This window comes from Podarcis pityusensis (genome assembly GCF_964106645.2).
Source record: "Podarcis pityusensis genome assembly, chromosome: 14".
Classification (NCBI taxonomy): domain Eukaryota; kingdom Metazoa; phylum Chordata; class Lepidosauria; order Squamata; family Lacertidae; genus Podarcis; species Podarcis pityusensis.
The window spans coordinates 10,319,357-10,332,645 of NC_138039.1; the positions used below are offsets into that span (position 1 = coordinate 10,319,357).

At 38.8% G+C, this 13,289-nt stretch overlaps 1 protein-coding gene across 3 annotated transcripts in view; it reads left to right on the forward strand.

Moving 5' to 3' along the window:
- USP22 (ubiquitin specific peptidase 22) overlaps positions 1 to 13,289 on the forward strand; it is a 105,337-nt gene that overhangs the window by 40,539 nt on the left and 51,509 nt on the right. For 2 of the 3 annotated variants that reach the window (XM_080981098.1, XM_080981100.1), the window contains exons 3-5: positions 2,465 to 2,578; positions 3,074 to 3,118; positions 7,295 to 7,396. In XM_080981098.1, the coding sequence (XP_080837224.1) occupies positions 2,465 to 2,578; positions 3,074 to 3,118; positions 7,295 to 7,396 (261 nt within the window). The remainder of the gene's footprint in view (positions 1 to 2,464; positions 2,579 to 3,073; positions 3,119 to 7,294; positions 7,397 to 13,289) is intronic. The other variant, XM_080981099.1, reaches the window with a different exon arrangement.

Sequence of the window (13,289 nt, forward strand, 5' to 3'; positions counted from 1 at the left end):
TTCCCTAATGAGGCCTCCCGCCGCTGGTGCCCTTCCACCGTTCGGCTTCTGTTCATAGACCGAGGTAAAGTTCGCTAACCGGAATACCTACTTCCGGTTTTGCAGAGTTCGTATACCGAATAGTTCGTTTACAGGGCTGTTTGTAGACCGAGGTACCACTGTATCTGTTTTTTGCCCTGTCAACTTAATTATCAGCTGAGAAATAGGGCATTTATCTGTAAAATGAGACAGAACACACTGGCAGCCACCTGAACCCATGGGAGGTTTGAAATCCTGGTACTCATCTTTTATGGGTCAGTGTGGCACCAATCTAAGCCAAATTAGGATGAGGAACTGATGCAAGAAATTTTTTTATGTGTCTTACATCAGTCTGAACTGAAATTTCTTAAGGATTTCTGTATATAATATCTGTAAAAAATGTAAATAGCTTGCGTTCTTTATTGGGAAGAGACTGATTTGGCTCTGTTTTTGGAGTTCAGTGCATCTTTAGAGGGCAACTTTGGAACCTCCCTTTTCAGCAAGAAGTAAGTATTAGCAGATAAAAACCAGCTGATTAATTAGATTGAATCTGTTTTGTATAAGAATGCCCTGTAGGTTTTGAAGTTCATATAAGAACACTAAAGAAGTGTATGATATCAAGAGCTGTTTGAAGATTGGGATAGCAAAATATTGTTGAGAATCTGATATGATTCACAGAGGAAGTTGCTCCCAGTACCATTCACCACAAGGAAGGAGCTTAAGGTCCAAATAGTTTTCTGTTGCAGAAGATCAGTAAAACAGTTCTGGACATAGTTTTTATGCTTTTGCAGATACAGATACATACAAGTACAAAAAAATCTCCCTTGCTCTAAATAAACTCAGCAATACAAGACGTAATACCAAGCAAGGAACACCAACAGATTGATGAGTCACAGACTAAGTCTGCTGAACTGATATGCATTAATCACTCCTTCTCATGTCCAGTTACTCTAACTGGGGTCACTAAGATAGTGTGGCAGGGGGTGCTGGAGGTGTAAATGACTACCAGACTTTGAGAAGCTGGTATCGCTGGATCAAGTTCATTAATTTTGTTGATTTAATTAAATTAAAGATTTTAAATTGGACTTGGAACAAATGTGCAGTTGTTACTGTTTTGAATTTAATTGTGTTGTTAATCTTCCTTAGTAGGTCATGCAAACCACTATTTTGAATAAAGCTTTTTATAGGGTGGGGTAGAAAGCACTGGGGATGAGTTTATTGGAACCAAGGGGAGTAGTAGCCAAAAAAGTTTGGGAAGCATTTTCTAGGTGGTGGACTATTCATTCTGCATTGTTCCAGAAATGTACACCTACATTGTTAGCTGTAAATATTTTATTGACATCTGTGGACATGTGGGCACATTTAGAATATTTAGAACATTTGCAACAACTGCTCTGGCTGCTACACCCCTCCCCAGACTAAGAGAGAAAGAGAGCACACGTTTGAACAAATTATTTGCTTTTCCATAGTGTCTGGATGAAAGTCGTATCCAGTAGAATTAAAACGGATCTTCTTGCATTTGCTTGATTTTACATGAGTTTCCCACCCCAAACCACCACCCCGAACAGTGATGGACTGTACAGTAAAAAGCACAGATGTAGTGCTTGTCAGCACCATAAAAACATTGGTCCAAGGCATGGGTGCTCATGGATTCTCTTAAATTTTACATAGGATAACAGCAAAACCACCAGCAAATTGCGGAATACATCTGTTGACGCAAGTGACATAAGATTTAATGGATAAGTGGCCTGGATCCATGTTTTTGCACCATGGCAACTCTGGAAAATAATGAATCTGTGTTTTTTACACATCAGTCAATGGAGATAGATGTGATTTGTGATTTATTTACCAAATTGAGAACCCTTAAAATGTTGAGAGGAATGTGCTGATGTTCATCTTAGAAAAAAAATGCTTTGGGATATAGATTTTTGCCCACTTCAATCTCTCAGGCAGAAGTAGTACAGTAATTCTGTCACTAGCCTAGCTTTGATGCAGCTTTCTATAACTGAACATATTTCATTTTTTATAACACTAGTGGACTGCCTTTTTTATTTGCAAGCTGTTTGTTTTCTGTATCTTAGTCCTTATTAGAGATTTGCCTGTATTTATATTTGAAAAGAAGGAATTTTTATCATGTTGTCCATGTTGAGTTCAAATCTGAGAGTCCATGGCAATGAATAATTTTAACTACCAGGAGAATCTGAGAAATATATTTTAAATGTTCATTCCTTAATTTGTCTGAGAATACTTGTTTGTAGAAAAGGTTGTTGGCATTAAAAGTGTCATGTGGCATAGTAACATTTGGTATTTTTGTTCTTCCCCCTTTTGAGGTCAGGGGATATGTGTGTAGATGCTATTATGGAAGCCAATGCCTACATTTTTAAATTTTAAATTTTTGTGTGTTTCTCTCTCCAACCCCCTTCCCAACCACCTTATGTTTCTGCAGCCATAGACCTTTTGTATGGGGGTATATACTGCTTTATGTGTCAAGATTACATATACGACAAAGATATGGAACAAATTGCCAAAGAAGAACAACGGAAGGCTTGGAAGCTACAAGGTTTGATTTTATTTAAGTATCTGCTGAAAGAATGCTCGCTTTCATTCTTAGTTATACCTGGCCCTCCCAACCATCAAAAGGTAGAAATCAATAATAGGGAAATGGGGTACCAATGCAAGTTGTAGGAGCAACAAATGTAGAGATTATTTATCTTCAGAGGCTAGACTGCTTAACATGCACACCTCATAAAATTTCAGCCAACCTACACTTTTAAAATTTACTTTCAATGAAGTAACCCCTTCTCTTGTGATTGTGCAAAGTTAAGGATAAGATAGAATAAATCTACTTTTAAGCATAGCAGAAAAGAAATCTGTTCCCTTCCTACAAAGTGTCACCTCTATCCCTGTGTGATTATCTCATAGAATGTGCCAGCTTTATAAGCACACACTCTGTTTACACATATAGTATGTATATCTGTAACTATTTACACACAAGTATATGTACACACATTTGTTTTGTTATTCAGTTTGCTTTCCCTAATTTTTTCTTTTTTAGCCTTCACCCCAACAATGGTTTCTCACTACCAGTGTACAATGACAGGTAAGAAGTGTGACCTGGCGACGCATTTCACTAACAAGCGTCCCTTTGCTGATTATCTGCCATTTTAAGACAAGAATCATGGTTTACAATGCCGCTTTTTCATTTATATATTGCTTTCTTGTTATTGAGAATGTGTATCAGGAGGTAAAGGGTGGTAAACCTTTGCATGAACTTTCTATGGTTGACCTACTCCAAAATATGCCTTTCATTTTTTGAGAGGAAAGCAAAACTAAACATTGTTCTGGCCAAATTGAAGCATTTTTAAAAGAACCTCTGTGTCAATCTCCAAAATTGTGACTACTAATATTTTGAAGTAGTTCAGGCAGAGAAAGGGGGGGGGAAGAGTGGTGGATTTGAGAACAAGAAAATTATAGCATACAATGTTTCATGCAAAATTCATTTTAAGGTAACTAACAGTGCTGAAGAATACCCAACAATAAATATTTGTGAAGGTGTTTTTAAACCTTGTGTTCTGTGTATGGTAATCAAATAACCTGTTAAATGTGTTAATATGTGCTTGTCTTTGGCCCAAGAAGTAATTAAATTGAAAGAGCAAAACAGCTGCACTGGACAAAATATATAAATTGGTGACGTAGTCTGGCATTGATAGCCCAATACTAAACATGCAGCCAGGTCTCATTAATGGTTGTATGGCATACTTATAGTTGTAAATATTACTTAGACTTCAGCTGATATTGGCCAAAAAATTGCACTTTTCATTCAAGTAAATACTATATTTTTATATTACTGGCTGCACGATGGTATAATAGTATTTTAAGAATTAGAATTGAAGCACATGAGAATGTAGAATGTTAGTGTAGTGGTAAAGAGTGTGATCTAATCATCTAAGCATAAGACTAGGGCTTCCATTAAGCTGCTGTCTCTCAACACCTACCTGCGGTATGAGGATAATACTCATCTAATTTAAGGTTGTAATGATAAATTATAGAGGAAGCTTTTTATAGCCCATTAAGACTATTTGCCTAACTAACCCATAAGATGACCCAGTGGGCATCATTGCTTAGGTGAGATTTGAACCTAGGTCTCTCCAATCCAAGACTTGCCCTTTATCCACTATGCTGAACTAGCTTTCCTAATACATTGGAACTGTTTGGAATGCTCAGGGAGAGCTCTGTGAATGCTTTGTTACTATTAAGCAGTAAGAGCTGTTCAACAGTGCAGCAGGCTGCCTTGAGGATGATGGCTGTCCTTCTGTGGATAGGCATTTTCCATGGATGCTAGAGTCTCATCCTTAATTGCAGACCCTGCACTGAGCAGGGGTTTGGATTGGATGTCCTTCAAGGTCCCTTCCAACTCTGATTTTACGTTGCAAAATGACAGTTTTATATTCAAAGTGTGGTGTTTTTATCATTTAGAAGAAAAACCTTAGCTACACACAGTTATCTCTATATTCCTTTTAAATTCTGTAAATTTGTAGAACCAATCCCTGAATGCTTCAGTGGTTAACACTACTAAAAGTCTCTGTCTGAAGCCACTGGCAATTGGAGAGTACTGAGCTTACAGTATTCTTTGATCATTTTCAGTCTGTCAGTTTCTGTGATTCTAGTTTTAGGTTAGTCACTACTGTTGTCATTATATTAATGCACCTAATTTTATGTCACAACAGACCATGTGCTGAAAAAGCAGTTGTATATCTGCTAAAATATTGGCATCAGCATTCTTACCTATTTGAGTGGTACCTTGCTTTGTTTTAAGTGTTTCCCGAGAGAAATAGGAGACCACCTAAGGCGCCATTACAGTTGGCTTGCACTCTAAAACTGAACAAAACTCATTTTCTAAAGAGAACTAGAAACCCAAGCTGTTTTGCTCTAAATATTTGTCCATGTAAATAACTGTGTGGTTATTTTTCTGTTACTGAGCTGACCAATTGTTTCTGTTAAGTAATTGGGCACTAATCCACACAAACGTGTATGCCTATTTCTGTTTGATTTGCCCTAATACATGCTTTCCTTACATACTGAATATTTGTTTATAATTTTTGTTAACAGGCTGTACCAGGTTAACTCCTTCATGCTAACTGTAGCTTAACTTAATATTAGATTTATAATGTTTTCAATTAGTTAAAGCAGCATTGGGTTGTGGGAGCAGATGAGTTTCTGTAATATATGTGCTGATGGACAATTTTAAATGCTGTAGTGAAGATGCCAGCAAGAAGCATCTGGCTAAGTAGTTGTGTTGTAGGTACGTATTTGTAATGGTACCTCATTCATCATTGCAAATGCAGACTGTATAATGTACTGAAACACTGTAGCCACCTAGCCCAATATTTCATGGAAATTTCCCTTTATTTTTGTGGGTCATAATTATTTTTCTTATTCTCTTCAATTGTTAGGAGAAAAAGACGTTGATGGGATGTATGCTTTGTTGAATTTCACATGAGGAACATTCCATTTATTGGAAGATCACTTATGTGGAGTTCTTTTTGGCCATATTCTCTGCCATAAAAATGGCACCCAATGTGGTGCACAAGTTAAATTAAAAAAACCATGAAAAAATATTGGAATAAAAATATTTTTAAAAACATTTTTAAAAAATGGAATATCAAATAACTATTACACTTCACAGCACACGATACATCAGGCTTCCTCAAACTTGGCCCTCCAGATGTTTTGATACTACAATTCCCATCATTCCTGACCACTTGTCCTGCTAGCTAGGGATTATGGGAGTTGTAGGCCAAAAACATTGGAGGGCCGAGTTTGAGGAAGCCTGCTATACATGCTTACCACCCGTTTTACCCTGGTCTTGCACAATGCATTTGCTCGATTGCTTTCTGTACTACCACTATGAGCAATATGCATTCCACACAGAACAAGATGAACTTTAATTGGCTTTAAACCTCGTTTTTACAATAGTGCATTTCATAATAGTACCCAAATTCTTTTATGATTAACAGTAGCCAGTCTTGCACATTTCTGTTGGTTTGCTTCTTAGATCATTATTGGTCCCTTAGTATCTCAAACTAAAAATCTTGTGCACTTGGTTCCTGCGTCTAGTCCATTTTGCTAGCATCCTTTCTAAAGAACAATCTCTTCAAACTGCGGCTTTTCTTCCTCACAAGCATTATTGCTTTGTTGGAATGACAAATTTTCAGCTATAGCTCTTTGAGATAAGGGTGGTATTTATTTATTTATTCTTGTTGAGAGGTGATAACTGCCCAAAGACATTAAAATCAGTGCATCTAAATAATTTTTAGGAGCATGTAGATTAACTGAAGCCTGGAACCCAAAGAGCTGCTTAGACTCACCCAAGGGGTTCATGCTAGCCAGATTAAATCTTTTGATTTCTCTTTGAATACTGATCACCAGAATGGCCTTTGAAACGTCTCTGTTTCAAAGCTGCTTTACCATCCATAGGGGACTATTCTTTGAGAAGGATGAGTCTAAAGCTGCCTTCAGGTCATATAACTTAATTTATGGTTCTTTGGGTCCTGACATATATTTCTGGAGATCCAGTCTGCAGTGACAGTTTCAAGGAAATACAAGGTGTTCCTTGATATATACATCCCAAAATGTGTTTTCTTTCTTTCTTTCTTTCTTTCTTTCTTTCTTTCTTTCTTTCTTTCTTTCTTTCTTTGGAAATACACTATTTGGTATCCCATCTTACATATCTGATTCTATGTTATGTCTTTTAAACATAGGTGTGTAGCTTGTCTAAGAAGTTGGGTTGCTTTTTTGCTGTATTTGCCATATTTTATTGAACAGAGCTGGACACAGTGGGGCTGTTTTTGAGCCCATTTGTATTTAGCTTCAATGAGTAGTTGTGCTGGCAGAATGACCTCTGTGAACCCAAAAAGAATGGTGGGTGCTCGAAACAAATTCCCACATGAAGGGCAATCTGTTGTTGTGATTTTAATTGAAGGTTTTTTCGCCCATTGTTGCGGGTGGAGAGTAGAGAGAGAACTGTTACTTGGAAACGGGTAGGAATTCTATACAAGTAGCTGCCTTTGTGTGCTTTTAGTACATGTTTATGGGAACATAGTGTGAAGGTCAATTGCTGCCTTTCTGAACTATAGAGAAAAGCAAGCCTACTGTTGGGGTAATAGGTATGGGGAATCCAGCTTAATGGATGGTACAGTTTACGTTTCAGTGTACCCTTGTAGCTCTTTTTCAAGCAACCCTCTGAAGTACATATCTATTTCTCTTCATTGCTCAGGTATTGGAGAGAAGTATTCAACGTGGGAGCCAACCAAACGAGAGTTAGAGCTGCTTCGACACAACCCCAAGCGGAGAAAAATAACTACAAACTGCACCATAGGTAAGCAAGAGTCTTCTGTTTCCATGCCATTCTACAGTACTGTGTTCAGTATCCATGTTTCAGGATAACATTTTTCCTTTTCAAGGTTTAAACACATATCTGTTTTCTATTGTTTTCTGATCTGCCCCATTAGTTTGACTGCACTTTGACTTCAATCCTTTCCCCTGTCACTTAAAATACTTAAGACAATGAATCTTCATTGGAAGTCTTCAGAGCAGGAGACTTGAGTTCTATTTACACTAATCCTAAGGAGCAAATGTGTGAAAATGTAATGACTCAATAGGAGAAAATCTAAAAAGCTTCTGGAGTTTCGCTTATCCTGTTTCAACTCCTGCAGTTTCCATTACAAGTGAGTTGTGCGGGTACAAATCACACAGCCAAATCAGACTGTTTGCTTAACTTTATGACTGTAGACAATTAGCAAAGTGTAACATGTGGCTCTTTTTTTCTGCTTCAGCTTGTGACAGACTTCAAAAGGAATTCTTCAGTTTTCTGCATTTCTTCACTGATTATATAATTTGGTTATTTCATATTTCTATCCTTTAATCATTTGTATGTTCACTTTAGACCTAAAGAAGGGCTAATTTGAAAGGCAGGTATGACTAGAAGTTTCCAGGAAAAGAGGATTTGCATAAAACAATTTTACTTCTGGACCCTTTTTAAATAATGGATGATCTGCCTGTCAGTCATTTGTGCCCTGTGTAGAATTGACTATAACTGTCAAAAGGTTTTGTGTGGATGGGGAAAGGATTGCAATTACATGCCCCACCTAATAAGGCACACCTGACATTTTTTCAGGAGCCCAATTAATACAAAAATATCCCCAGTTTTCAGAGGGTAACAAAACTCATGGATTTGGGACTATTTGAGTTCAGAATGGAAACAGCTGGACGATCTAAGAGCAGGATAGGTGAGCAAAACCCAGCTTCTTCAGTGCATGTATCAGGGGTCAGCAAACGTTTTCTGCAGGGGGCTGGTTCATTGTCCCTCAGAACTTGTGGCTGGCCAGTGTGCATCCGCACGCACACACGCCTTCCCTCCCTCCTTCCCTCGGAGACAGAGCGGCTGAGATACCTCCACTCACCGTGTTCAGACAGAGCAGGCTAAGCTGGGGAGGGGGCACCCTGCCGGCGCTGGGTCAGCTTGCGTGGAGCCACAGCCACAGCCACCCCACCGGGAAGGGCCCCTACCCCAGGGTGTCCATGACCATGCTGTTAATGTGCCACCGCCGAGCAGCACAGAGGAGTCCTCTTCCTCTTCCTCCCTCCTCGCAGACTCTCTCCTCCCGCTTATTCCCACCCCTTCACTTCTCCTCCTCCCTTCTCGGAGCTAGCATGCCCTGTTCCTCGCCCTAATTGGAGCAGCAAGCCTCAGGAAGGGTCGCCATTCGCCTCCAGCTTGCATCAAACCAGCCAGTGGAGGGGAGGCCTGAGGTTGCTAAGGCTTCGGATTGGCCAGCGTCATGGAAGTCTGAGCAACCTCAGAGCATGTTGGGATTTGTAGTCCTGGGAAAGTACCTCTCCGCAGAGCTAAACCTGGAGCTAAACCTGACCGAGCGGGCGACAAGCTCCGCGGGCTGGATTTACGACCCTGGTGGGCCTTATCCAGGCCCTGGGCCTTAGTTTGCCGACCTGTGATGTAGATTCTACATAACACTGTATAGAGCATGTTTGGAGAATCTTTGGCTCTCCAGATATTACTGAACTACAGTTTCCATCAGTCCCTACAAGCATGGTCAGTGGTCTGGAATGACTGGGGTTGTATGAGAATATTTAACTGTCCTTGCTATCAGTGTTGCAGGAGCTAATGAACAATAACTTTCCTGTGCCTCCTCTAAGCTATGAGTTGGCAGGGTGGTGGAGCAAAGGTTCAGTGGCAGTAGGAACAGGCACCCCAAGCTTCGTTATGGCAATCTGGCTAGAACTCCACATGCACTGCAAAGTTACATGATGGTAAAGCGCAGGGTTGACTAGAGCTTCTGCCAAAAATACAAAAGTGATTTTGGAGTGTGTGTGTGTGTTGGTGTGTCACTCAGTATACACAATTTTGAAAAAATGCCCTTTCATTTTTCATGAGTATTGTGGGTGATGCAGCTGTGTTCAATTATTGGTCCTTATTCTGTTTTCAATCACTTATCCTTTAATTTCTCTTTACAAGCTCTTTAAAAGTTAGCCCAGTCATTCTCAAACTTTGGGATAGACTCAGGTTTCTTGAGATTGGATGTGTTCCTATGGTAAAGTCCCAAGAACAGATACCGGTAGGTCTTAAAGCAAATAGTACCTTTATCACCAGCCAAGACCTTTGTAGATTGAGTACCTCTGGCAATGGACTTGCAGCACTAATCACGGTTGGATTTGTGGGGCTGAGTGCACACTTGCTTGCCCCATCATCCTCGTGTTTTTTGGGAAGGAGGAGTTCCAAAAGAGCTGCTACTTCCTGTATATTCCTCTGTGTGTGGCTTTAAGAGGGGAACACAGATACCCTGCTTTATTTTCCTTCTGATTCCAGTGTGGCATTACTACCCTGAGCTACAGATTGCAGCAGCAAGCAGTTCTGTGCACAACTTGCACAAAAGATATCTCTGCATTTACCTGTGAAAAGTCTGTCTAACAATCTACAGTCTTTGAGAGCTGTATAGCCCCATCAAAGCAGCTCACATTGCAAGCTGCCTTGCACCGAGGGAATTTAACCCTCTACCGTCAGGTGGGATTAAATGCATCTAGACAACACTCGACAATATTCGAAAGAATTTTTGTGCCAGTCTTCATGCTCCACATAGCGCATAGCTATGCCATGTAATATTTCAGTGCCCCATCCTTTGTTTTATGGCAATTCAGTGCTTTTAATACATTCATCTTTTGGGGGCAATTTGACTCCTATTGTGGAATGACCGACAAAGCTGAAACAACATGCACACAAGTTGCTAGGGTCAAAGTAGCAAAATGCTGTTTGAAATTATTTATTGTCATGTCTGCAGATGTTTAACCTGTTTTTTCCTAGTCTCATGGGAAAGGATCATGGGGCATGACAAGAAGTTTTTGTTTGTTTTCATCATAGACCGATTACTCTCTCTTTTAACATTGCTACAAATGGCATTAGGGTCAACCGTACCTCACAGGTTTATAAAAGCCCTTTATAGACCTAATTTAAAAAATAAATAAATTCCGAGTTAGAACCTTCCATGTGTCTCAGCAAAAGTACCTCCTGTAAAATAATCCTAGTAATTTGGCATTTGTGGTTATTGTCATTGCAGTTGCGTCTGTAAACATTTGTAAGCAGCATGTACGCTGACCTCAGCCAAGTGCCTGACTTAATGGCGACTGAGTCGAGAACCATTGGGTGCCCAGTTTTCTATGTTCATGTCAAGATGAGGGTTACATTCAGCACTTCTGGGGCACAGTGTCTCATTGGCATTTTCCAAAAGAATCAAAGTCCTCAGATAGGACTATCTGTTTCAACACTTGGCATTACATGTGAGCCTGGGTTCATGGTTTATTTTGGGGAGACAAATCTCAAACCTGGGCTTGTATGTCTCACTAAGCCAAATTATGGCTTAGTTTTAGGTAGCACAGCAGCAGCAGAACCAGAGGAGGAAGAAAGTGGAAACTCACACACTGGCTTGTTCTCATTAAACCATGATTTGGCTACGTGTTATGTGCGAACAAGACCAGCTGTTGTAGTTGTCTTTTTCTGTCTTCAACTACTTCTTCTATCTTTGCTCTTCTGTTTCTCACTTTAGTCATATTCTTCTCTCTCTCCTAACTTCCTTTAGCCTGTCTCCTCTTACTCTACCTTTTTTTTTTTTTTTTTTTACAGTATATCACCTTTGTTTATTTTTCATGGCTTCAACTTTTGCTGACACCTACACATCTGCTTCATTCTGGTGGTTCATTGATGAAGATAGACTCTAAGGTTTATTCATCTATTTCCCAAGAAATAAGGGGCAAAGATAAGCATTTTCAGATATCCATGTCACTTTCTTTGTTGTTAATCTCCTTTTCTTCAGACCTACCCAACAGGGTGAATAAAATTTAATGTTTTTAAAAATAGTTTCTTATATTTAAAATTAGATTTTTTTTCCCCCAAAGCTTTTTTTCATATACAAAGCTTCTCAAATACTAATTAAGTTAATATTAAATCTTGATTTAAACTTGTTAGCCTTACAGTTAATTTCTAAACTGAATCAATGCCTCTTCCAGATAGTTTCTCAAATATGAATATTTACAAACCATAGGTATTTAATTTTGATCTGATGAAAATTAGCTACTCTACTTTGCCCCTATCTTATTTTTACGTATCAGTCCAGTATATATTTCATTCTTGTTTTGCTGTTTTGGTTTTTGAGGGTGGGGGTGGACCAAGGCAGAGTGGAAAAGAAAGGAACAACACTAGAAAGAAGAAAAGATGAAATTTCCCAGTGTACAGGTTCCTGTATTCATATAAGATTGTGAGAAACAGTGTCAATTAACATGATTTAGTGGTCAGATTTGCACCATTGTACAAATATATGAAAAGACAGGAAGCATCGGTGGAAATGTGATTTAAATCAAACATCTTGTCATTTTAAATCAATCCTCCCTGCTAACCCGGTATCTCTTTTGGCTCCTTTCTGGTGCTACAATTCCTGTTCTTATTTGTCTGTATAATTGTGGGCAGGGCTTGCCTCTCTTTGTATAGTCCTTAGTTGCTGGCTCTTTATAAATAATACTGCACACTTTCAACCTACATATATGGAAACAAGTTTCCCCTCAGCTTCATAATTGCTTTTGCCATACTGTGTTAATGTTTTGAAATGTCTGTTTCTAGAAGCCTATTGCATAAATAATGAAAAAGTTTCACATGTGTAACTTTGGGGTTGTGTGGCTAAAATGTATTTCATTTCATTCCACTTTTAATTTGTATACCGCTTTTCTATATTGCTATACACAAGGTCGTTTACAACAACAAAATATACATCAAAGGTCACATAATAATCCAATCCAATAGAAAAAACACCATAATAAAACATAGGTTTAAAATAAACAACTTATATAAAATAAAGTAACATTCAACAATCCATTAGAATATAATAGTACTGTACACAATAAAATTGACTCTCAAAATATCAGCAAATAATAATTAAATAGAAATTTAGAAAGTACAATAAATAATTATCAGACTATAATCAACAGAAATACAAGCAAGTCACAATGCATAAAATACACGATGTAGGTTCAAAGAAATAGTTAACATATAATAGAAAACAGAAGCTCCATCCATACTGAATAGCAGGGATGGTGTGTGCCTGTACCCCAAGAATGGTCAAGTTGTTTGGAGATGGTTTAACTGATTGCTGAAAGTTTTATTTTGAGATTTGCAGTTTACCACACTGTGTTCTGCTGCCCTTAAAAATATTTAGGGAGAGATTCACCTAATCAACCTTCCAGTGGAAGCCCTGCACATGGACTTTCCCTTCTCTTCTAGTCCTGTGCCCTCCCAAATTGCCTCAGGTTGTGCGTCAGGAGAACCCCCAGAACAGTGCATGGAGGGAAAGGAGGATTGCTCCATCTGGCAACCTGCAATGTACATGTAGATGGAAGACATTAAATTCAACCCTCAGTGCCTCTGAAAAGTCTTTTGACTCCATGAAAGCTTCTGTGCCATAGTAAAGGAGGGGGGGAGCTCCTGAAATTCAAAGCATAAGGGGAAATGACTGATCTTTATTTCTGAAGGCATGTTTTTTAATATTTAAAATTTTGTCTGTGTCAAGATTTAAAAGTATCTGAAACTATGTGCCCAGAGAGTTGGGGGTTTAGGGCTACATTTGACAGGAAAAAAAGATTTCTTCCACAAAAGTACTTTTCTTGAGGGAAGTGGGGATACATACCTGCTTCCAACCATTTCTCAGTGTATT